At 41.8% G+C, this 26,290-nt stretch overlaps 1 protein-coding gene across 2 annotated transcripts in view; it reads left to right on the top strand.

The window, feature by feature from the left end:
* Positions 1 to 1,459: 1,459 nt before the first annotated feature.
* Positions 1,460 to 26,290, top strand: part of TPH2 (tryptophan hydroxylase 2) — an 88,383-nt gene continuing 63,552 nt past the window's right edge. Inside the window, exons 1-5 of one of the 2 annotated variants that reach the window (XM_067008311.1) lie at positions 1,460 to 1,564; positions 3,940 to 4,092; positions 6,870 to 7,053; positions 7,163 to 7,263; positions 12,044 to 12,111. In XM_067008311.1, the coding sequence (XP_066864412.1) occupies positions 1,460 to 1,564; positions 3,940 to 4,092; positions 6,870 to 7,053; positions 7,163 to 7,263; positions 12,044 to 12,111 (611 nt within the window). Of the gene's footprint in view, positions 1,565 to 3,939; positions 4,093 to 6,869; positions 7,063 to 7,162; positions 7,264 to 12,043; positions 12,112 to 26,290 lie in introns of those variants that run through there. The other variant, XM_059082415.2, reaches the window with a different exon arrangement.

A 26,290-nucleotide genomic window follows, 5' to 3' on the forward strand; every position in this document is an offset into this window, starting at 1 on the left:
TAGTTCCTTGACCAGTGATCAAACGCGCATCCCCTTCATTGTAAGGTGGATTCTTCACCACTGGACCACCAGGGAAGTCCCAATCAACGTATTTAAACTTCACTTTCCTATTAGGTTATCAGAGCTGAGTTTTAGAGGAAATTCAAGCCAAATATTTAATATTTCAAAAATTAGATCAAGTAATAATTTTGTCCCCTCCAGACTACAGAAACAATTAAAATCCAGTTAATTTTTGCTCATCCATTCCTGTTTTGAAAAATTTTCGGGCTTCCCTGGTGGCGCAGTGGTTGAGAATCCGCCTGCCGATGCAGGAGACACGGGTTCGTGCCCTGGTCCGGGAAGATCCCACATGCCGCAGAGCAACTAAGCCCGTGAGCCATGGCCGCTAGGCCTGCGCGTCCGGAGCCTGTGCTCCGCAACGGGAGAGGCCACAACAGTGAGAGGCCCGCATACCGAAAAAAAAAAAAAAAAGAAAGAAAAATTTTCATCCTGTTTTCTATGTAGACAAGTAGTGCCAGTCCTAGGTTTTGTTTAGTTTTACAGTCAAACAAGTCCATTTGGTCAAGAGTCTTCCATCCTTCAGGAGGCTGGTAATATTTTCCATGGTTATTTTATGGCTTACTAAAGTTTGAATAGTAAGTACATCAACTGATCTGTGCATTTCAAATTGTTGAACTTGTTCTAGTTTCAAGTCATCAAAGGAATGACTATATGGGCATTACATTTCCCTTTCCTTCCCACTTAGGAAGATTCTAGGGTTAGTGTCTCAACTATATCTATATGTGGCTAAATCACAGCCTCACATTTCCTTTACAATACAGTTGCCTGAACATCATTGCATAGTGGCATCACATGATTGAAAAGCAGTGTATTTTATGAATGCCATCACACACACAAGTGCACACACACAGTCATAACACATCAGATCAGAAAAAGCTTATTAACATAAGGTAAAATGTCTTAGGGATTCTGCATTGCTGATCTTTCTTGAACTGTTTTCCTTGGAAAACTTTGAATTCATAGTTACCTAAAGGCTGAGGTTAACTTGCGAGTAGCAGGTTTGAGAGATGAGAGCTAATGTCAGGGGATAGATGTTTTCTTTTACAAATAACACCGTTAGATACTGTTCTCCAGCACCCATGCCCAAACTGCTACTCGACCTATGAAACAAATAGCACCACAACACAGATAACCCCAGGCTTCAGGTCTGTAATCTGACTGTGGCCATCGGCAGCCAGAAATGAGTTTCTTTCTAATCAGCCTTCCATCAGTCCCCAGTCACTCATATAAAGGAGCCCGGAGAGGGGAAGATTCACATTGCATTTTCTTCAGCACCAGGGTTCTGGGCAGCACCCTGAGAGGTCCACTGGTCGCAGGCCACTTCTCTCAATCTCCACCAGCGCTGATACTGCCCTTCTAGTCCCCCCTGCTGCAGAGAGAGAAAATTACATCGGAATCCATGCAGCCGGCAATGATGATGTTTTCTAGTAAATACTGGGCAAGGAGAGGGCTTTCTCTGGATTCAGCAGTGCCCGAAGAGCATCAGCTGCTTGGCAGCTTAACAGTGAGTACTGAGTAGCTGGCACTCTCTAGAGGAGTGTTTTCTAGGGTAGCGATAGTTATTCTTGCCATTTGGACACCTGCTGTAAACTCCTCAATTCTTTCCCCTATCATCTGTCTAATCTTCCTCCACTCTTCCTTCTCTCTCCATAAAGTAAAGCGGGTGTCCTGATCGCTACGTGCTAAACTTCCTTTCCTCAAAGTTTGTAAGTTGAAAGTAAAGAAGTTCCCGAACATTATGAACGAGAGGTTCTATAAACCGCTGTCTTATATCAAAACCCAAAAAAAGTGTGCAGAATTTTGAAAGGCCATTTATTATGAGTTGGAACAGGGAGAAGAAATTTAAAAGATTTCTATGGTTCCTGCAAGATTATTGTGTCTTCTGTACCCCCTTCCATCTACAAAACCTGGTCTTTAAACACAAAGTAATATTTTCTGTTTTTGTCTGTAGGTGCTGGTTATTGGAATAAGAGAAAGATCAGATTCCTCTCAAAAGTTTTCCTGTGTTCCTTATTACTCCATTATTTTTCGGTTTAACTGATGGAGTAATGAAAGCAATACACCACTTATTTCAATGTTTAAGGCAGTTTCTGTGTTTAAATAATAACAGAATAAAAAAGTAATATTTTACAGGATTTTAGATCCTGATATGGAGTAATAGTCATAGGATTTAATAAAAAAGATAGTGAAAGAAAAATGTATTCAGATTTCTGGTTATTAAAAATATTAAATGATATTTCATTACTGTCTACCAGAGTTTATCAACCAATTGCAATTTAGTCTGTATCATAGAAAAATCTGTTTTAGTATTGTAGCTCCGAATATGTGCCAGAGGGTTGTATTGTACTGGTATATTATTACTCCTAAAAATGTTGAAAAGTAATCAGGGCAAGTTTTGGAGAACTGTTTAAATCAATTTGCAAAAAGGAGTCTAAAGACATACATAGGTTTTCTAACATTTAAATATCATGTATATTTGAATGCGATATTAAAATGAGGAATTCTGAAGCCATAATGAACTGCTAGAAGGAAAACAAGGAAAACTCAGAGTTATGGTTAATGTATAATAATAATACTTTCATATAAAAAATGCTACTTAAATATATAAGATCTGTGGCAGATGTTGAGAGTACTACAACATTTGAGCTTTTAATGACTAAGCATACTGTCAAATGCCAATGCCTATATAAACTTCTCTCCCTCGAGTCATAAATTATAAAATATTTATTTCTACGACATATAAATCTAGTGAGTGAGGCAATAGTAACTGTGTGAAAATAAAGCCAGTAGAGAAATCAGAGGGAGAAAAATAGCAAAGCACTATTCACGGGGTTCCATATCAAATGTACATTTTTCAGTTTCATGAGGAAGTAATAGATTGGAATGACTGCATTATATTACTCTCTGCCAGGGAGAAACTTCTGTTTGCCCAGTTCTTCACTTGCATATAAAGAACACGAAAAAATACACTCTAGTTTGATTTGTCTGTTAAGTAAAAGTTTGCAGCTTTTTAATTGTGTATTTCTGGCAATGTGATCTGAGTTTCTGGAATCTGCCATTTTTGTCTTTAGCCAATAGGACTAACAGTCATTACTTAGTCATGTATTATAGTATTTGATTGGCCAATGTAGTGTGATCTTTTCCAGCTTCTCAGATTCTACTCTTGGCTCCTGATGATGAGCTAGTTCTTTCTTTCTTTTCTTTACTTTTTTCTTGTGGCTGAATTTTAATAGCCACTTTTCAGATATCATCTGCTGACACAGATGGCCTTAACTGAGTACGCTCTTTGTGGATACAAAGTGAATACACTCTTCTGCAGATAGATTCACATTGACAATGTGCATCTAATTACAGAATGTAAGGTGATCAATTTTAGTGCCTATGCTGACATATTTCAGAACAAAACGAATATTTTGTTTTTAAGATTTAATCGAAACAAAAATTATTGTGAAAAATATATGTTTAGTCTTAATTTTGTTATGTTTAGTAATTAATATAGCTTCTATATGATTCAGCTAGGCTAACATCAAATTTCATGCTGTAAAATAAACCTAGAACGAAAGACAGGAATTATTCATACATGATATTTTATACTTTATGATGATCAGATTTTTGTTGCTATTAAAGTGAAGCAAGTATGATTCCCCCTTAATTTCAACCACTGGTGATATCTTTGAGCATTGGAAAATAGTGTCCCTGAGTAAATTAGAGTTGTACTTAACGACAGAAAGTTATGAGTGACTTGGCAACTTCTCCTCGAGCTTGTGTGAATGCTGGGGCTCCCAGTGTATGAATGGAATGTCTGAAAAAGAATCTAGTTACAGAGAACTCTGGAATCCTAACTAATACTTTTGTGTATGTGTTTCTACTTTCTTGAAGCTAAATAAAACTAACGCTGGCAAAAATGATGATAAAAAAGGCAACAAGGGAAGCAGCAAAAGTGACACTGCTACCGAGAGCAGCAAGATGGCAGTTGTATTCTCCTTGAAAAATGAAGTTGGTGGATTGGTCAAAGCACTGAAACTCTTTCAGGTGAATGTAGAATATCATTATCTAACTCTAAAAGTGTCTGTGTGCCAGGTTACAAACTTGTCCTCTGTTACAAAATATTACTGAATCCATTTCTGGATAATGTGTTGAAAGTTTCAAAGAAACCAAGTTTCATGAGGCTTTACAAAACGAGTTGGTCTGTCAAACAATGAAATAAGCAGATTCATGGAAACCGTGTTTTATTAATTCAGTGTCAGCCTATTAGTAATTCTGCAGACTGTTGCCAGGTGAGGAAGTCAGTAATTAAAAAGTGTGAGCCTCACACCTGGAAATGCAAACACAAAAGCAGTGCAAACAGGATATCTTTAAACATCAAGAGCCTGCAGCCTGATTTGATTTGTTCGTATTTGAATCGTGCACATGTCCTAGAGCACATTTATTGCATAAAATGAGATATATTAGTATAGGTACTCCGTATTCCCCGAAGCCTCATTGTTTCAAGAACTTAGTGTGTCTTTTGTAAAGATGAGTCATTCTCCTTATATATGAGCTAGGGGTAGCTCTCTTTTTATCTTGTAGAAATGTAATAGCCTTTTCCTAAGCCCAGGTGGGTGGTTTGTAACCTCAAGAAAGAGCCCCGTTGAGGGGGAGGTTATAAAAGGCCAGGAAAACTGTTGCCTTTTTGCCAGGGCACACCTGATGGCTCCCCTACCCTTCAGCAAGCACCTCCTTTGCCAGTTCATTTTGTTTGGGGGCACGGGCTGTGATTAGAGCTGTAGGATAGGGAGCCTAGCTCTGCATGGTGCCTTGGGCTGCTGGTGCAGTGGAAAGAGGGTTGGAATTGCAGTCAGAGGATTCAGACCTGTGTTCTCCTGGCTTGGCTAATCACTAGCTGCTTCCTAGGTTCAAATGCTTCATTTGTAAAATAGCAATAATAATTCCCACCTAACAGGGTTGTTGTGATGAAGTAATATGAGTGGAAGTGCTTTGTAAAGTACAGATATGAGGCCTTATTGTGATGCCTCTTTGATGACCACAGAGGGGGAATTAGCAGCCTGTTTTTGCAAATATTTCCTTGTTCTCTTTTGACCTTGAAGAAAGGATCAGGCACCATAAAGAGTGGTAATGCAAATCTGGGGAAATATTTTATGCATAATTATATCATCCAGCACTGTCTCCATACAGTTCCCAAAGGCAGGGCAATTCAATTAGACAGCTGGGTGCAGTGGAAAAATCCCTGGAGAAGGAGTGAGCAGCCATGAGTTTTCACTGGGCCATCAGCTAGTCATGGGGTCTTAGTTACATCACTTAACCCATCTGGACCTCAGTTTCCTTGTCTAAAAATATCCACTTTGCTTCAACCAAAGGACATTGAAAGCCCAAAGTGACACAGTGTGTGAGAAGACTCTTGAACTTTGAACCTAATGTTAGTCTTACCTTTATTGTCTGCCGATTTAGAAAATATGGCATTATTGCAAAAGTTATTAAAAACAGAAATAGAGCATTTAGTGTCCTGGTCAAAAGACTAGTGTCTTTATACAGAGAAGGATGCCATCAGATTTTATCTTAGTCTGGTACCGGAATCTACCTATCTGCTGCTGTGCTGAAAATTCTGAGGTCATCCAGGATTGTATTTGGAATTGTGCTGATAATCAGTGTAACATGGAGTGATGGGGAGGGATCTGCTTATTTGGGGGTGGGTTAGGGTGGAGTGGAGAACTTAGTCTTCAGTTAACTCAGGACAAAGGAAGACTATATCACTGGGAAAGTTTAAACCTGAGATTTAAGTATTAAATTGCTGCCCTTCTACGAACACCTTATTGTAAGGAGATTTTACCCATGAAATCCATCATGATAGTTGCAGCAACATCCTTGGATGAAACTAGCCTGGAGGTTGCTGAAAGAGACCAGTTACTAAGTGGTTCCATTAGGGGTTCTTCTTCTTCTTTTTTTGCCTGCAGAGATCCTTTCTTTGCTACTTTTCTTGCTTTTTTTTTTTTTTTTTTTCCCTACAATGAGGCCCCACTTTGGTCAATGTTTCCTAAACTTCAGTCATTTTCATATCACCTTCCCAGTTTCTGCCTCATTTGCCTGCTATTCATACTATTAATTATTTTTTCAAAGATTTTAAGCTTTATTTCAAAAAGAGATGTTATACTACCAAAAAATCAGGAGTTGGAGTTTGAGGGTTTTTTTGGAAAATATATAAAAATAAATAAATAAATCTGGGGATTATATAACAATAAACTAATTTCCTCCCAAACAATCATGCATACCACCAGTGGGATGTGGACTGATCTGGGAAATGATAAAGTTCATAATTATCACACATTTTATAGGGCCCTTTATATATCTTAATGTCCCCCCCCTTGTTAAAAATGAGACAGGAGGGGCTTCCCTGGTGGCGCAGTGGTTGAGAATCCGCCTGCCGATGCAGGAGACACGGGTTCGTGCCCTGGTCCGGGAAGATCCCACATGCCGCGGAGCAACTAAGCCCGTGAGCCATGGCCGCTGAGCCTGTGCGTCCGGAGCCTGTGCTCCGCAATGGGAGAGGCCACAACAGTGAGAGGCCCGCATACCGAAAAAAAAAAAAAAAAAAGAGACAGGAAATCCTACACACAGTTACTATTCTTATTAATAGAGACAATGGTTGGAAAACATTTCCATGTTTTAGTCAAGCAAACGGTGAGAAGGTTGTCTTTTCCTCTTTTGTGGGCACTTGGTACCTTCTTGCTTACGAGTTGAACAAGAGCAGGCCCATGGCATCCCTTTTATTGTGCCCTGAAGGTGATTAAGAGATGTTGCTTATATTTCCACAGGAAAAACATGTCAACATGGTTCATATTGAGTCCAGGAAATCCCGGCGAAGAAGTTCGGAAGTTGAAATCTTTGTGGACTGTGAGTGTGGCAAAACGGAATTCAATGAGCTCATTCAGTCACTGAAATTTCAAACCACAATTGTGACGCTGAATCCGCCAGAGAACATTTGGACAGAGGAAGAAGGCAAGGCCAGTTTCTGCTTGTCGGGTGATTTTGCAATCTGACAAATGTTGCAAAGGGGAAAATACAATCTGTGAGCTAATATTTTGAACCTGCACTGTGTTTCCAGCAGAGCTAGAGGATGTGCCCTGGTTTCCCCGGAAGATCTCTGAGTTAGACAAATGTTCTCACAGAGTTCTCATGTATGGTTCTGAGCTGGATGCCGATCACCCAGTAAGTGTGCAGTCAAATCCATTCCACATGTGCTCTGCCAGCCCCGCCCGTCTGCCAGGCAGTGTGCCATATTCTGTGCTGTAATGCTGTATTATAGAGCAATTTATTATTATTTATTCCCCATAACTGAGAGCAGACTTTTAAATGATAGTTTCCCTGTACATATGCATTGGCTGGAAGCAGGTTAGAAGGACGGCATTTCCACCTAGCATTTATTTTTAAAAGGGTTGGAGAGAGGAGGAGGGTATAAACCTTGGAGAATATTTCCCTAGAATTAGACAGCCTGAAATATACTTGAAGATGGTGACCCCTGGAAAAACAATGAACTGAAATTGATCACCTCACTGGGAAACTGGGGAGGACTAGGGATTATGGGCCTCAGTGAGAGAGTAAAATTCTCCTTGCTATTTTCCTTGATTGGAGGTAGTAATGTGGTGGATGGACTTCAGTCTCAGTGGAAAGGCAGAGGGTGATAGAATAAGCCCTAATGGAAGATGCCTCTCTTTCCCCATCTACCCTGAATCTATTTATCGCCATCTCTCCTCTACTCCAATAAAAATGACCACCTTTAAAGAAATATGATATGTAGTAAGCATTCCCCGTTATTCCTTCTCTCCCCCTTTACATCAGTTTTTATTTAATACAAGAGCCCTGGAGCCTCTTTATGGTCGGAATGAAGTACAGTTCATAGTTGGGGAGAAGCAATCAATATACTCATTTGTTACAAGCAACTTTTTCCCCCCGGTGCCCCTTCTCTAAAAATGAGCATATTAAAGGTTGAAACCCAAGCAGATTGGTCATGCTTATAGGAGACTTTGTGGTCTGAGGGTAATGGTTTTCAGATATTCATTTTATTTAAATGGAGGATATCTGGGAATCTGATAGTGAGACTGTATGCAGTGGTTCTCTTAAGTGTGGTCCTGGGACCAGCCACATCGGTATCACCTGGGAGCTGGTTTTAACAGGCCCACACTTCAGTTTGAGAACCATTGCTTTAAAGGAAACGGCCAACTTCAACAAGAGGGAATTTCTCAGTCAAACCAGTCTTTTGGCATAAAATACAAATTCAAACCCATTCATAGCATACCATTCAGACAAATGGTCAAAAAAACCTTCAAAAAGCTGAATTCGCTCAAAGACACAGTGTGTTATATTTGCCAGCGTAATTCCCAGCAGTTCACCTGTAAGGCTTCTGAACTTTAGAAAAATACTCAAAAGTGTCTTTAATAATCCTCCATTTGTTTATCTTCCCCTTTCCCATCTCAGAGGAGTCAGAATTAGCAGAGAAGCCTGATTTAAGAGCTTAGCAGTAACACGACTGCCCAGACACCAGCTGTTAATTTGCAGGATGACCTTGGGCAAGTTCCTTTACTTCTGCAACTCAAATTCTTTATGTAAAAAGTGGAAATAAAATGCTTATTGAGCTCAGAGGGGGTGTTCGAAAAGCCTAGTTAATAAAACAACTGGAAAGCATTTTGGCGAGAGTGAATGCTTAATTCCAGGAAAGGAAATGCTGTATTAAATCATCCTGGTCAATGCCTGGACAGTAAAGGATTTTTTTGCTAACCTCTTATTTCCAAATGCTCCCCTTAGTCTAGTTTGGAAATTACTCAGCCTGGAGAAAGGGGTCAGAACAACCACAGGAACCCCTGACCTTGCTGTGAAAAAAATTTATTCTAATACCCAGCAAAATTTTCCTGGGCTTAATTTTGTTCCATGACTGCTAATTACACCCACCTTATGATACCTTCTCTTATTTTCTATGCAGCCATTTGAAATAATTGCAAGTACTTAGCAATCTCCTACCTCACTCATCGCTTTTTTTTTTTTTAACTGTATGTATTTCTTTTATAAGCACACCAAATATTCATTATGCACAATTTGATATTGGTAAGTTGGTGGTTTTTTTATAAGTTATTATTTGACGAAGATAGAAAAAAGTTTCTAAGGAATTTTTGTGCTTGGGAATAATTCCAGTCCTAAGGCAGGGATTATTACGTTAGGATGGCACTCTTGTGGCTGAGATGGCTCAGAAGGGGCTTGGAATGTGTCAGGCTGCTGAAGCTCCCTAGAAAGGGTTAAACGTGGAGGTCTGTCCATCTTAAACTTTAATGGACAAACAGATCACGTGGAAGATCTTTGCAAAATGCAGATGGGTGCCCCTGAGATTCTGCATTTCTAGTGAGCTCCCAGTTGAGGCTTACAGTGGAGGTCTGAGGACCACACTTTGAGTAGCAAGGATCTACACTGAGAGGGTCTTTCAAAGTGTGATTCAATGTCCCTGCATAAGGTGCTTATTAAAAATGCAATATGTTGAGGCTCATCTGAAGCCTACTGAATCAGAACTTCCAGGGACGGACCCTGGAATCTGCATTTAAACAGATTTGCCAGAGATTCTGGTGAACTCTAAAGTTTGAGAACTAATGTCCTACCTAACTCAGTGATTTTCAGCCCTAGCTTTCCATCCAAATAATCTCTGGAGAACTAAAAACTGTCCTGTGCCAGGGTCTCACCTCGGAGTGCTTAAATCAGAACCTCTGGGAATGTGTCCAGGTTTGGAGTGTTATTTAAAGCTCCGCAAATGATTCCAGTATTCCCCCGGGTTGACTTTCTGGGATAGCCAACGTACATTCAGCTGAGCACTTTTGGGTGCCAGCTGGGTCTTGATTTAAATCAAGTTCCTCTTGATTTAAATTGAGAGAGGAAGGGTGGTGTGCAGCAGATACTCTCTGAGTGCTAGTGTTGCCAGATTTAGCAAATAAAAATATAGGATGCCTAGTTAAATTTGCATTTCACATAAACAACAAATTTTTTTTTAGTATAAGTGTGCCCCAAATATTGCATGGGTGTTCTCTATTTTATCTGGTAACCTTATCCCTGGCATCAATTTAGAATGGCTGGCCAAGGAATGCTGTGTCTCTGTTATCGCTAGTGTAGCTAGCATCCCTGTCTTGTTTTGCCAGAGTCCACAGTTCAATGCTGGAAGCTCTGGTTCACCCATAACACTTGTGTAATCACCGCCACACTAGGCTGATGAGGCATGATGAGTAAATCACTCTTTCATGCCTGGAAAAGGTGCAGGTGTTTGCCAAGGAGAGATACTCAAGATTCTTTGGGAAGCCCAGCAGATTACGGTACTGTTACCATGGTGTCCGGTTTGGCAGGAACCAGGGAACAGATGCTGAGCTTTTCACACAACTCTTTTCCTTTTGTCACGGGCTGCTTTCTTTTTGAGTAATCAAGGTGCTTGGAATTCTTGTTTACCACCACCGGGTTGCTTGGTGTGACTAGTGAGTGTTGAAATTCATACTTTCTAGTGACCATGTCTACCCTCTATGGCGTAAGACCTTTTCTTAGCTCACATACCCACTTGTAAAGGTGGTCACACATTTTGTAACTATGGTCACAAATTTTGCATATATACATTTGAAGGCTCCGCAAGCCTGCCTATGAACTCCAGTTTAAAAACTCCCAATTTGTAGCAGAAGAAAGAAAGTTCTAGCTTTAAGGGCGGGGGTACTTCACTTCTGCAGGGCCTTTGGGTGACCTCAGGGCACTCGCTCTCTCCCTCTTTTAGTGACCTTTTGTCTTTCCTGAGAGAAAGGCTGTTGGCAATGGACGTTCTTTGTTTCTGTTCAGCATACAGTCCTGTGAAGGTTTCTGACCTCAAGGCCAGTTCTCCTTCAGCTGGAAGAGAGAACAGAATGAGTTTCTCTGAGTTGAGGTTCCTCTTGAGCAGCCCCCTTGCGTGAGTGTCTGAGTGGACACTGGGTGAGCGGATGTAGTCCAGGCCTTTGTGGGCCTGTCCCAGTTCTCCTTCCAGAGCCCAAGACCCCTGCAGCCTGTCTCCTTGCCTGGCCTCCCTTCTCAGACTGGTCAGCATGTCCTGGTTTCCCTTTGGGTTTTCAGGGCTTGCGCAGGTAAGAACTTAAATTGAAACCACTCCTGCTGGGCTTCCAGCTGTCTGAAGAAACAACCCTGGAAAGAACTGATTGTCTGAAAGTACCTGAAGGAAAGGAAAATGGGAAAGTCTGTTGACAAGAAGAGATTCTTGAGTAAACCAGGAAGTCCTCTTAGAAGGATTCCACTTGATGGGAGAATGGCAGACAGGATGTTTAATTTCCCAAGTGCATGATGATGGGTAAAATCTTGAACTTGGCTGAAGACTAGTCAGAGCCATAGGAACTCAGAGGGGAGTGGAGCTAGCCTGCTATCTTGCGTGGATCCCTTGTAATTGATTTTGCATTGTGCGGCTGTACTCATAACATAACAGCGAAACCTCTTTGTTCATCCTAATTTGGGGTGGTGATGATTAATCTGAATGATAGAATTTTAATACATGTACACTTATTGGTAATTTACACAAAGCAATTAAATTTAGGTTCTTAGTGAAAAATCCATGTTAAAGGGACCTATTTTAATGAACAGATTAGATTAATTTGTAATTAACATCGATTACATGTAAATGATACTTGAAAACCAAAGGATATTTTTCACAATATCAATTTGCTTAACTAAGCCGTTCTGCCTACTTCATGGAAAGGTTAACTTTAGTCTGAATTCCCACACATCCCAAATTAAGACAGCCCAAATTTAATGAGGTTTTACTGTAAGTACAATTCGCTTCTGCCTGTGTCATCAAGGTGGTTATCGAAGGAAAAAAATTTGCATTTGAATTGGACACTCAATAAACATCACAGTGATTTTTTTTTTTTTTAGGTCTTCTGCAGCTAATTTTTTTGGCAGTCTGTTAAATAACTTAATCTCTTTTCTGTTTAAGGGATTTAAAGACAATGTCTATCGACAGAGAAGGAAGTATTTTGTGGATGTAGCCATGGGTTATAAATAGTAAGTACCTGTGTAACTCTTTCCTGTGACTTGCTGCTGGAGAGTCGGGAAAAACACATGCTGTGTTAAACAGAGCTGTCTTCTCTTCACTTTCACTTTTGCAGAAAGTAGACAAGAACCATTTTAAACACTCACCAGCTCTGTAGGCTTTAAATGCCAACACGGACATTTGACATCCGGGATATAATCGTAAAATAATGAGAGCTGTGGGCCACATACCAAGTGCTACGTTTCCACCATTGTACTCATAGCTCAGCTAAGGCAAGGAGCCATTTTTGTACACTCTGCAGGGCCTGGAAAATGTGTTTTAATTTTACTTTTGACTTGACTTGTCAGTAACCCCCTTCCATGTCCGGCTTCCCCAGTGAGAGTAGAGGATTCAGCAAGAATGGTGAAAAGACTCATGTAAGCAGCCATAATAGAAATGTGTTTGCTTTACAGGAAAAGGGAAGCTTCCTATAAGCTGGAGGGTTTATGGAAGAGTTTCATATCCAGCCAGGGATCAGTGTTGGGATGGAACTGGAGAGCCTCAGGACTGGGCTGAGGACTGTGCATAGTGCGTGGTGCTAAGGGGCAGTGACAGGAGGTTTGGGACCGGCAACAATGCAGTGGTCGTGACCGCAGGTCACATCTAGAAAGCTGGGATGGATGTTAGGGCTCGGTTTATTCTGCTTACACTAATAAAACTTACAGACCACTGTAGCACCGTCGCTGTCTTTCCTTTGCTATGTGATCAGCTATGTCTTTCCTTTGCTATGTGAATCTTCTGATCAGAACAAAACGTAAATCCATACCTGGGAGGGAAGTGTCTGTCTTATTCCAGTTGAGACTAGTGAGAATCTTGACTGTCCTGTAGGGCAAGTTTGTCTTTGGTGAGAATTTAGGACATTACGTGTGTTACAGCGGGTACCAGTGTTTGCTTTTTTTTTTTTAAAGGAATCTGACATATAGGTGCTTAAAGCAAAGTGAGAGGATTCCCAACCACACCTTTGATTGACAGTCATTTGCTCATTTCTAACCTCCTTTGATGCTTTGTTGCTCTTCTCTTCCTCCTCCCAAGCCCCAGGCATCCTTCATTCTTTCTCCACCATGCTTATTAGCATGAAAGCCAAGATTCTTTGGCACGCGCTTTTCCACGTGTGTCTACTCCAGTCCCATCTCCTCTGTTCCAAGCAGGTTCTCGACCCTCTTTAGACAACTGTGACTTTCTGCCCCCTCACAACGTCAGCATGCACACGGTTTGTCCTGGCCTGAGCCCAACCTCACGCCCCCTTTTTACCCTTAGCACCATCACTCACTAGCTCCATCTTGCAGTGTTTCCCAGGCAAATGCCAAGAGAGGACTCTGATAGGCCACATTCACTTTTTCACATCAGGCCCTGATAAACGGTTGTGAGCTTTAATACTGCTACCCCTTGGTTCACAGATCCTCCCTGTGGAATCAGGTCATCTCTGCATAGATGGGTGTAGGCAGGACAGGCTTTTGGGGCATGACCTGCCTAGGACTTGGTAAAAGCTCAGTTCTTGGCAGAGACTTTCTCTTTAGATAAAACAGATAGATAAAAATGTATTTTGTATATAGATGCTGTATGTAATGTATTATATATATATAAGATCAAAATATGTACGTATGTACATAAAAGATTTTGTTAGCAAGGTGATCAAGGGACTACCTCAAATATTAGTTATTTCTTCTTACTGGAGCCAAGAAACTGAACAAAGACAAGCTGATAATATAGTGGCACTAATAAAACTGGTATGTGTAAGTCAACCAGTTTCAAGGAGCATTGATAATGGGGGGGTCTTATGGTTTTAAAGAAAACATACTTATGTGGAGAGGAGAGGAAAAGAGCATATAGTTAAAACGATGGAGGGTGAGGCCCTCCAAGTGTTAACAAGAGTTTGCATTTGCCATTTTCCCTTAGCTAAAGCGTGAAATTGAGGTGTGGTGTCTATGGAAGACAAAAGTAAAAACTGGAGGTTGGACGTGGTGGAGGTTTTATACAAAGGAGGGCTGCATGCAGGTAGAGCATTCCAGGATCTGGTCCCGGTTTGGAGGGGCCTGACTCTTAGTTCAGGAGGCTGAGGTAAGGCAGGGCGCCACCAATTCATCATTACACAGGGAGAAACTACTCTCACAGCATTCACAAAACTCGCCCTGTCATGACGCCAGAAAGGCCAAATTACGCTGTACAGTGGATACAGAGCGTCAAAGCAAAGGGCGTTTAGCTAAATGAGTGTGGAATCCAGGGACATTAACCCTCTCCCCTGGACAATGCTGACTACGTAGAATAACAAAGTGATTAAAACCTAGGGTTTTGGAGTCAGACAATGTGGGGTTCGAGTTGTAGTTGCACTACTTCCTAGCTGGGCGAGCAGCCTCACTCAGCCTCTCAGGTCCTCCATCCGGGACGTATGTCAGGATTACGAAAGAGAATGCATGTGCTGTGTTGAGCACGGAGACGGCACACGATTTGTGATCCTAAGCGCCTGTTACTGCTATTACATCCTCTCCCTTTCCTCAGGCTGTCTTCAGTTTCCCCTTGATCTACTGGTTTATTCTTTAGCTATGTTAACGCCATTGTTTTTGCTCCACCTTAGCAAATACTATAGCTCAAACGTCCCTAGAAGTAATCCTTGAAAGGAAACTCCTCCAGTTTCTCATTTAAAGGTTGCTCATATACTGATACTTTTCGTGCTGACCAACCCTGCTCTTTATGGAGAGATTTCATAGAAAGCGATCGTATTCCCATTTGGGTGTGCGGGAAGCTGCCAAGATACTGAGAACAGATCGCCGGTTGCCTTAGGTGCTTCTTGTACGTGGACAGCGTGAGGAAAGTGCCTGCCAGGAGTGGTTAACCCGGGAAAACACAAACCTAAGACTTGAGGGAAGTAGAGAGAAAAGGCTCGTTCCTTAATGACCCTCATGCCATCATTGCTGTGGCTTCTCTGAGTATGACCTTGAGAATAGATAAGGGCTGCCGTGTGTGTGTGTGTGTGTGTGCGCGTGCGCGTGCGTGTGTGCGTGCGTGCGCGCGCGCACAGGCGCGTACAAGCTCATGCAATAGTGCTGGTGGGGTGGGGCACAGGTGCTCACGAATCCCAAGTGGGTCTGAGCCACGGTCTCCAGCGTGCCATGCAGTAAGGAAGGTTTCCTTTTGGTTTAACAGAAAATAAAGATGCAATTTCTAATTGCAATACGTATTTTTCTAGTGCTGATGGCTTTCCAAGTGAGCAAAGGAAAAAGACGGCAGTACAATAATTACTTAAAATAAGCTCATTTGTGTGGCTTCTGGCAGCGTGCTGCGATCTGATTTTCCAAACCAAAGCTTGGAACCACTGGCTTGAAGAGAAGATCTGAAATTGGGGTGGTCCTGAAAAATCCAGCATGTGCCATCTCTGCAAATATAGTTTGGTAATACTAAAATTAGGGACTATTTGGACATGGGGAGAATAACTCAACTCCCTGTTGGTAATTCGTTCGGGTTTATGGGCACTGAGAAGAAGTCAAATATATGGCGGTGTATTTGGTGGTGGTGGTGTAGCAATTGGCAGGACGGAGTCTGAGGTGTCAAAAGATCAAGAGAAGGAAAAGAAGAGAAATACAGAATAATGTATATTGAAACCACGGCCAAGAAGCCCTCTGGGGAATTCGTATTGAACACTGTATTTTCTATGATAGTCTTGAGAGGATAAAGCAGGGGGAAAGAATCAACACAAGCAGAGAAAAATGAAAAAAAATTCCCCTCGATGATGGAAAAACAGCAGGCTCAAAGTCTGTGTTACCATGAAACCTAAAGGGGAGAGGGAGTGGGGACGTTCAGCATGCTGGGAACTGTCCATAGGTGCCACTCAGGGGAGTTTCTGATTGACAGCGCTGCCAAGAAACAGGATTGATTACCCAGAGGCCCGCAGACAGACCTGGGCAGCGGGGCCACGAGGGTCTGGAAGGCCTAACTGCCTGACCAGTAACAGCAGAGGAAACATTCATTAATGCAAATATCATTCTCCATAGCAGACCTGAGAAGGAAGGCTGCGGATGGGGAGGGCACTGTTTCTAAAATAATCGGTGAGACAACGGGCAGATCACACCCCGTCCTGCTCCACCCAAATAAAAGAAATCCTAGTATAAACAGAAAAATAAGCCCCCCGTGATTAGACAGTGTGAAGGGTCTATAGACGTGCAGTTCAGATGAAATGGAAGTGCTTGGGGGAGGGGGACAGACGGCATGAGGAGGAAGAGAAAATTATGACTGTGATGGTGTAGCTGTTAGGTTTGTCTGAGACTCTCCAGTTCTCTGCCATTGGCACCTTCATATTTTAAGCCTGGCATTAGCTTTGCTACGTTTCTGTAGGTTCCACAATTGCTGTATGGTTGGGGAAGAAAACTCAGTAATATATATTTTTTCAACTGACTAGAAATAAACACCTTTTTCTTTGGGAACTACTGTAATGATCATTCCTCAACAATGGGCATGCATATTTAATTTAATTATATCTTTGGTGGGGGTAACCGTAGTTATTTCAATCCATCTTACTGTCTTGGAAAGAGCTCTGACTTTAATTTTGCCACTCTTGTTTGCTTAAATTGAATATTACTGTGATTGTGTTTTGTTATGAATGTGTTTTCTTCTGGTTGAAACTGAGGTGGTATATGAATCTCATGTTCTTTTCATGGGGCTGCTTCCTCTTTGATTTATTATTTTGTTAGTCCATGGAATCTGAAATGTAAACAGGTAAATGCAAATATCAATGAGTAAGGTAAACAAGGGAGTTCCAACATATCAGAATTTGCTTAAAGTTGAAAAATTCCCTAATTTGCCAAGAAAACTCATTTGATTTCAGATTGAGGGATCCAAGCGATTCCTTAACATCGCTCAGCCTCAGTAAAATAGAGATAATAGTATCTCCTCTGTAAAATGGAGATAATCGTATCTCTTCTGCCTCTCTCCTGGGAGTGTTTTAAGGGTTAAATGAAATCAATGGAACATTGCTCTATGGTGTACTTTATTATTACCTTTATCAAAACGATAATGAAGGAATCTAGACCAAAAGCTTGGGGTTTACTCAGACCCCTGACCCACTTGGAGGGCTTTTGTTGCTTTCTCCAGTTTCTTTTTGATCTGAGAGACAGTGTGTGGAGTGGTTAAGAGTGAAGAACTTGGAGCTGGACTGCCTGGGGTGAATTCCAGCTTCACCACTTACCAGCTGAGTGACGCCTGCAAATTATTTGTCTTCTGTGCCTCGTTTTCCTTATCTGTAAAGTGGGGATAACTCTACCACTGCTCTATAGGATTGTTGTAAGGATTAAATGAGCTAATATATCAACAGCACTTTGACCACTGCTCAGGAACTGCTGTATAAGTATCTGCTACTACTGCTACAATATTTTTCTCACTTCAACCCATCTCTGCTCTTTGTCTACCCTCATGCACCAGATCTTTTTATTACCCTTTGGTGAATACCCTTCTTCACTCCCCTTAGCCAAGGCTTTCTTTAAGCCCTGACTTCTGTCTGATTTTTGTACTGTATCATTCATTGCTGTGTAACAAATGACCCCCAAATTGGGCAGCTTAAAACAACAAAGTTATTATCTCACAAAGTTTCTGAGGGTCAGGAATTAATGAGCAGCTTGGCTGGGTGGTTCTGCATCAGGATTTCTCATGAGGCTGGAGTCAAAGTGTTGACCAGGCAAGCAGCCATCTGAAGGCTGGACGGGGGCTAGAAGATCTGCTTCCAGTATGGTTATTCACATGGCTGTTGGCAGGAGGTCACAGTTTCTTGCCTGAGTGTCCTTAAGATATGGCAGCTGGCTTCTTCCAAATCAAGTGGTCCAAAAGAGAACGGGGCAGAATCTACCATGCTTTTTATAACCTAGCCTCAGAAGTGACTTACCATCACTCCCAATATACTCTGTTGGTTTCATAGCCCAACTCTGATACACTGTGGGAGGGGACTACACACAGGCATTGATACCAGGAGGTAGGGTTCATTGGGGACTGTCTTGGAGGCTGGCTACCAAATACATTTAAATTGTGTTTAATTTTATTTCTTTAAGACCCTCCATAACTGCTCTACCACAGTGGGTACTAATGCATTTTCTGCAGAACTAATTCTTATGAAAGCAGAGGTAGCATGGTATAGTGGAACACGTGGCCGAATGTATAGGCTTTGGAGCTAAACAGAACTGGGTTTGAATTCCTGCTCCATCACTTACAAGCTCTGTGGCTATGAGCACTGACCTAGTCTCTGGGTCTCAGTGCCCTCATCTTAAAACAGGCACAATGTCTACCTTGTATGGTTGGGAGGATTATCAGTGATTACAGGGCTGATTGGTACAAACTGGTGTTGAATCTGTGATAGATATGATTATTATTATCAAGTGTTAAGTAGCTGATGGTTCCTCGATTCCATGTAATCATCTGTTAAGCTCACCTAAAATGAACAAAGTACCTTAAGGAGTGAATGAATTAGGGAATTTCAGGCTCCATGATGGAATGGGTTAAAGGAGCTTTTAAAAAAATATGCGGGGTGTGTGTGTGTGTGTGTGTGTGTGTGAGAGTGTGTGTGTGTACACTACAGTTTCGGGTAACTCATGCACATAGCTTGCTTCTTCAGTCTGAAAAATTGACTCTCCAATGCCTTCGTAGGCCAGTGAGTCTCAGCTAAGGTTCGAGGGAGCAGATGGTGGCTGGGCTGTGTTAGACTCATTTCTGAATGGCTGATGGTGGTAGAAATGTTCACCGAAGCTGGACTTATCAGCCGTCAGGCTCAGGTAGTTTTAGCTTCCTTTTGTTAAATTCCTGCCATGTGCTGGACATTGTGTTAAACACGTTGCTTATGGTCTCTCATTAGCCTCACAATAAGCCTTTGAGATAGCTGCCATTACTGCTCTCATTTTGGGTTTTTTTTTTTTTCGGTACGCAGGCCTCTCACTGTTGCGGCCTCTCCCGTTGCGGAGCACAGGCTCCGGACGCGCAGGCTCAGCGGCCGTGGCTCACGGGCCCAGCCGCTCCGCGGCATGTGGGATCTTCCCGGACCGGGGCACGAACCCGCGTCCCCTGCATCGGCAGGTGGACCCTCAACCACTGCGCTACCAAGGAAGCCCTCTCATTTTGAAGATAAGGAAGCTGAGGTTCAGAGACATTAAGAAACTTACTAAAGGTGACACAGCAGATTGTGTCACCTGCATAAACACCAGTTGTTGATGCTTTAATTTCTCTGAAATTGAGTAGTAAATTGAAGAGTAGAATGAAAGTAAATATTTTGTAGTTCTAGGTTTATTTCCCAGTGACCAGAATAGTTTCTGAATAAGAGCACTTTCACCGGTACCTCTCTTATAGAATCTAAATGTCTTCCTTTGCTCAAGAAGGCACATCTTTTCTTTCCTTCTTCTCCTTTTTGGTCTGGAAGTGGCCGTAGCACTTCCTTTTGACATAGGTGGCATCATACACAGGTTGAATATAACAGTGACAGAACTAAGGGACTTGGCATTTTAAAAAGTCATTCTTCTCTTTACAGAATTTAGCGTATTTGAAATGCACATTTGTGGTGTGTACTTGATACACTGCAGACTCTATGGAGCCTGTCTGACTTCAAGGTTGTGCTGTCTCTCCGAGGCACCCAGGACAGGGGCCCAGGACATCTTCCTGGCCCTGGCACGTTAGAGCCATGTCCTCGCCCCGCACAGCGACTTTGCTCTGCTCTCTCAGGCCCTGGGCTCCTCTCCTCCCGCCCGAAGCCTCACCCTCATGGGATATATATCAGCTAGAAATAAACACAGCTGAGGCTTGAAAAACAATTGCCAGGGATTTGTCCCTCTCTGGCTTTTTCTAGTTGCTAGCCTATTTATTTCTTGATTGTTTGATTTACAAAATTGCACCCTTTGTGATTCATTCGCTTGGAGTGTAAGTACACAGCTAAACAGAGACTCTAAAACAAAATAGCCCCAAATGGGGACTAGCATATTTGAAAAGTGCAATCACCCAGCCCAGCAGGCTCAATTTGGGTGAGCTTGTGAATTTTCCACTCAGCGCCATCGGGGAGAGAGAGATGGCGATGTTGAATAGATTCATAATTGTGGAATGGATTTGCCTTGGAATAAACATATTGGGCTTCCAAGCCAACATCTCACTTCTCAGGAGGTCTCGTCTCCTCAGTCTTCCCTTCACTAGGTGACTCAGCAGGAGTCAGCCATAGGTTTGTACAGAAAAGGAAGGAGATGGATGATCAGAGACAAAGGCTCCAGACAGATACGGGCTAGAGCTGTTTGCTGCCCCTCCTCTTACCTCCGGATGCCCAATGCTGTGCATACTGGGGTTTCCCTGCTCATAGGTAGCTGTGATGATTTAGCTTACGTGTGAGCTGGAGGATTACTGATGCTGAGTTTTTCCTAGGAGGCATTTGCAATTATTGCAAATTGCAGAAAAATAACTGGGGTGGCTCCACCTCTCCACCTTTCCAGAAATTTCAATTGACCGTAGCATTTCTCATTTCATGCAAGAAGAGGCATGATTTATGGATCCTGCTCGGTTTTAGAAAGTAGCTTAGAGGAGTACATTACTAACAGGGCTTGTGGGTGCCATATTACCGATTTTTAGATAGACAAATCTTAATTGGAAACATAAATAGAAGGTAGAGGAAGAATGAAAGGGAAAAGTTATGCTTCCTTAGTGGGAAAAAAACTTAATGGGGGTTGCAAGTTTTATCCTTAATAACATTTTCCTTATCAGTTTCATTGGCAGATGATCACCTTGATGAATTGTAGGCTTTATCGTGATGGGGGACCAAGTTTTAATTTTTTCCCTTCTCTGCCCTTTTGAGAAGAGGCACCTGAGAAGGCAAGTATGTTTTCTCCCCGACTGAGCTAATTTTATCCCGTTCCATTATCCTCCATTGATTTGCTTTCCCAGCTTTTGAATGAAGCTGATATGTATGTGGCTGTTGAGGTACTTTGTGAGCCCTGCATAAGCACCACTTGTTGATGCTTTAATTTCTTTGAAATAGAGTGGTAAATTGCAAAGCAGAAGAAACCCAAATATTCGTCGTGCTGGGGTCATTTCCCAGATGACTTGAATAGTTTCTCAGGAAGGTCACATGAGGGATTTCAGGAGTCCCTCTCTTGCAGAATCTAAATATTTTTTCTGCCCAAGAGGCAACACTTTTTTCTTTTGGTTTTCTTTAAAAAAAAATCTGCATAGCTACTTCCATTTGACATAGGTGGTATTATACACAAGTTGAAAACAAGAGCAACAGAATTAAATGACATGGGTTTCTAGGAAGTTATTCTCTGTATAGAATTCTCTGCATGTTTGAAATGCACAGTTCTTGTAAGTATTTAAAAGATGTCAGGCTTTATGGGAGAATCATTTTCATGCCAAATGTTTCTCTCTACCTGGAGTTCAACTCAATGGCTGAAAAGGAAGGGAGCCTGAGAGTCGCAAAGAAAGACAAAAGGGAAAATTGATTTGGAAAATATTTCTCTGTTCATTTTCGGGGCTTGGTGGGTTTTTTAGATGTGCGTCAATGCCTCAGTAGGATGTTGTCTGATTATAGCACGGCTCCCACAGCTGTGGAAAACATTAACACAATACGGCTTACTGACAAGGACAGAAGTTGCACCAAATTCTAATGTCTTTCACGGAGAATGAGGTATGAGTATTTTTACTTTGAAATGATTTCCACAAACATGAAGGATTAAAATTACTTTCACAAGTAATGTCTCAGAGGTGAATGGATTTATATGGAAGAATGTGGTTTTTTATCTCCAGACCTATTCCTGACCCTGTAGGGAAGTGATGAAATTTTTTTTTTCCGTTTCTATACACCTGGAGGAAGTGAACCAACTATATCGAGTACCTGTTAGGTACTAGGCATTGGCCCTGGCACTTTGCAGATGATGTCTCATCTGATACTCTGTGTTGTGTGGTTGTCTTACTTCCTTCAGTTTCAAATGAGGAAACAGAGGCCAAACTCAATGCTAGGTACTCAAGACCTTGCTCTGAGGTGTGTTGGTTTAGAGTGGGGTCTCTAGAGCTAGGCTTCCTGAATCCAAGTACCTGCTATGCCACTTACACTTACTAGCTGTTTGATCTTGGATAGATGACTATGTCTATAAGCCTTAGTCTCAACCATAAAGTCATTTAACTGCTGTATAAGGTGAGCATTATATGACAAAATCCATGTCATGTGCTATTATATTATTGTTATTGCTACAATTAGATGGATGGATGAATGGATGCTATTATTAGGCCTATGAACTGTAGGATAACTGCATTCCCTCATCTACTACCAAAAGAGGGAGGTCAGGGCCCAGTGGTCAGCAACATTTGGTCCCTGTTGATCAAGATGCAAGATATATGGGATTGAACTTGGAGTTCTTGGAGACCCTAGCCTGTGTCTCTTCATCCTAGTGGTCTGAGATTGTTGGCTGCTCTTAACTTTTAGTTCTCTTCTGGATTGCATTCTCCGAGTTCCCCTTGTATACGTTGAGCATGCACGTGTTGGTGGATGTTAGACCCACGGTTGCTGCTGTTGATATTTAATTTCATGGTAGTTTTGGCAGAAGAAAATCACTCCTCTAGAATATGACAAGGGCTTTCTGCAAGGTGAGAAAATGGTGAGAAGCCCTCTCCTGGGGTGCACAGGACAAATAAAAACAAATAATTTCCAGGAGTTAAATCTTCCCTCTTCCTGAGGCTCCCTAGGTGCAGTAGTTTATTTTCATTACGTCTCTTGTAAAGGCAGCACCAATATTAACAATGTGAACAAAACAAACGTTTCTGTTTGCTACCATCTGAAAGTTCCTTAGGGCCCACAGACTCATTTACGAAAATTCATGTGCGCAAAACTCATTTGCAAAAGCAAATAAAATATGTGATCACAAATGCTCTTTACCTGACTAGCCTAGGGGACTTACTGAAAATGAGTTTGTGCCTTTACAGTTTTCTTTCTGGTGTAATTTAGCTGTCCCAGTCTGCCCAATCTCCTCATCAAATGAACCCCTTATCAAGCCACTTAATGTCAGATGACTTGAATGGTTTCAAATCTTGGTATAACTCAAGATTTGGTTTGTGAGTTTCCTTTTTGAAAAATAGCATTTAATCATCGTGCCTGTGGCTTTGAGAGTTCATTCATGAAGATATCTAGCCAAGGAATCATCTCTGTGTTTATTTATGTCCCTTTGGGTTTGCGTAGGCCTCTTTCTTTCCAGGTGAAAATTTTGGCTACAAGTGTGATGCGTGACAATGCCTAGAAAGCCTGAGTGAGAAGCTTAGAAAAGAGAAACTCCTACCTGTAAAGTAAGCAGGACATAAGGTGAATCGGGAGTTACCAGAAAACTTCTTAAAATCTCAGTCTTAGAGTTGCTTTTTCCATAGCAATTAAAATATATGGGGCTTCCCTGGTGGCGCAGTGGTTGAGAGTCCGCCTGCCGATGCAGGGGACACGGGTTCGTGCCCCGGTCTGGGAAGATCCCACATGCCGCGGAGCGGCTGGGCCCGTGAGCCGTGGCCGCTGAGCCTGCGCGTCCGGAGCCTGTGCTCCGCAACGGGAGAGGCCACAACAGTGAGAGGCCCGCGTACCACAAAAAAAACAAAAAACAAACAAACAAACAAAACATGAGGTAGAGATGAGGGAAGACAAATGCCTATCTGCCAGACTTCCTGATAAACAACTATACTTTTTTCTTAAACTTTAAGTGTGTGGCTTGTTTTGGTCTGATTGGCTGATTTACATATTCAACGAATATTATTTATTGAACACCTATCTGTTCTAGGCTTAGTTCTGTGGGGCAGGGATATAAAAATGAACAAAGCAAACAAAAATCCCTGTCTTCAAGGAGTGTACATGGTAATGGGGGGATAGATTTAACAGAATAGTAATTTTGGATATTTTACTTGTTTTTTTCCCCTGAGTATTACTGATAATATTTTATCATAAAGTTATCGAGTGTCCTCTATGGTCTGAATTCTGAAGTGTAATTTTATCAAATTTGAGAGCCTTAGACTTTTCTCACCGACCCTTAAAAATCAGTAGATAAAAATGGCATTTGCTTTCTGGTTAAACTTTAACGGAATTCATCCACTTTACTGAGGTTTTTTTTTTTCTGGCTTGTAGCAACATTTTTTTCCGGTCTCAAAGGCATAAGCCATCATCTTTTGGAACACTTATTGACTATATGGCTCTACTCTGGCGACACCTGGCTGCAGGTGATACTATTTATGAAGGGGGTACCAGCCAGCATAGTACTAGTTGACATTACGTCACTGGCTATGGGTGAGAGTCAATACTCAGTACTGACGGATATTTCTACACATTGCTGTGTCACTTCAGTTGTTAGAAGTATAACAAATGTTGGGTAATAATTAAGTTTTGTGAATGATGAATGTTTCCTTTATAAAATTACATTAGATCAAAATCAAGATTATTCTTAGAATAATGTTGCAAGAATGTCAGTCTCACTTTTCCGTAGTCTTATGCGCTTTCTTGAATGAGGAGAGAGGGTGAATTATAGATAGCTTCCTGGAAATGATGCAGAATTCAGGGTATGCCCATTGAGGAGTGCAGCACACACATCTCATAATTCGAGGAAGAACAGAGACCTCCTGCCCTCATGTTCCAATAATCGTTCTCCAAAGGCTTTGTCCAAACCCTTAGAGGAGCCGCTAATTGCTAGTGAGTTGCAAAGATGGTGGATTTTTACATATTTCCTGTTCTCATTTCCCTTCGGCACCCTCAGGTAGAAGTGTCAATCACAAGAGAAATGTCTAAGGTGGGGAAGGAGAGAAAAGATGAGGCCGAGATGAAAGGGACGGTTTATTCCAGGCAGATAAACAGGTCTTGAGTAAGTGAGGCATCTCCAGCCCGGAGGAACATGTAATGAAATAAAATAGAAAATGAGTTCATTCCTAACTGTTTCTATGAGATTCCCTGGTCCCCCCTCAACCAATTCTCGGTTTCCCTTCTGCTCTGTTTCCTCCTTGCCACTGAGGAAATCCAACTGTTTCCAAAGAACACAGTCTGCATTGTGATTCAGTCAGTCTTGCCATCTTGATATAAATACTATCAACTTCAGCCTGTCTTGTCTTCCTCCACTGAATAGGGGAATTGCTTCCCCGCGCTGGAGTTCCTTTAAAGATAACACAAGCAGAGAAACCGCATCTCACGTTAGGAATTCTAGCAGCAAGGACTCCGGGAGGTAGCCAGGCTGTACCACCATAATCAAATGTATTCCGATTCCCCAAATGAAAAAAATATGTATAAGGAAAGGAGCTTGCTGTTGGACCTGCTGGAGGCGAAGATCAAACAAAGAATTAAAACAAAAGCATTATTGCTTATTCATCTGTCTGGAGAGAGAACTCCCATAATTTCAGCCCCAGTGGGGTTTATGTCCCTGGATTTCAGTGTAAAAATGTGTTTGTTAAACAGCATTGTTCTAACAAGCTCAGGACTTAACACAGAGTAACGCGATTGGTACCTACCCCCAATTAGGTTTGTCTATGCACTTTCTACTTTCTCCTCTCTGCAGGGAACGCGCAGGTTTTTCAGAATCATCGCCCTGCCTCTAGGAAGAGTGGGATTTAACCTTGCAGGCAGAAAGATTCCTCCCACGGCCTTCAATATTTCCAGAGAAAGTTCTTAGTCACATATTGCACCAGGAAGCTTTTCCTATTGTCAAGCTAAATCCTGACAGTGAAGGTTTCAGCCCTTTTCCGGGTACTGTCTTCACTGAGCAATGGTTCCCTGTCGTGTTTGTAAAGTCTTAGTGTGCCATTCTTTGGCAAGAGGGCAGAATCTGCGCTGAGTGGGAACTGCTGCGAGTCACATCTGTTTTTCTCCAGTAAATTAGGAATCTGTGAATAAGAATTTTGGTGGGTTTTAAGAATTCCGGAAGCCCAACTACTTCCATTTAAGTGGAGGAGATTCCCTAGAGATCTAATGATAATATTCACTTGTAGTTAGTTTTTGTTGAGGAGTCTCATTTTGTTGGGGTTTATACCAACGTAAACTGGTTTTATTTTCCCTACTCACTGCTTTCCAGTGTATTGTGTTGAATCCTACTTTCCTGCTGGGAAGCAAGTTCCTTAGCAACAACTAATTTCCTTTCATTTTCAATTATTAGTAGAGTCTCATTGGGGTATTTAAGACCTAGTCCCATTCATTTGAAAAAAGATTAATCT

This window comes from Kogia breviceps, chromosome 12, assembly GCF_026419965.1.
Source record: "Kogia breviceps isolate mKogBre1 chromosome 12, mKogBre1 haplotype 1, whole genome shotgun sequence".
In the NCBI taxonomy this organism is placed as follows: domain Eukaryota; kingdom Metazoa; phylum Chordata; class Mammalia; order Artiodactyla; family Physeteridae; genus Kogia; species Kogia breviceps.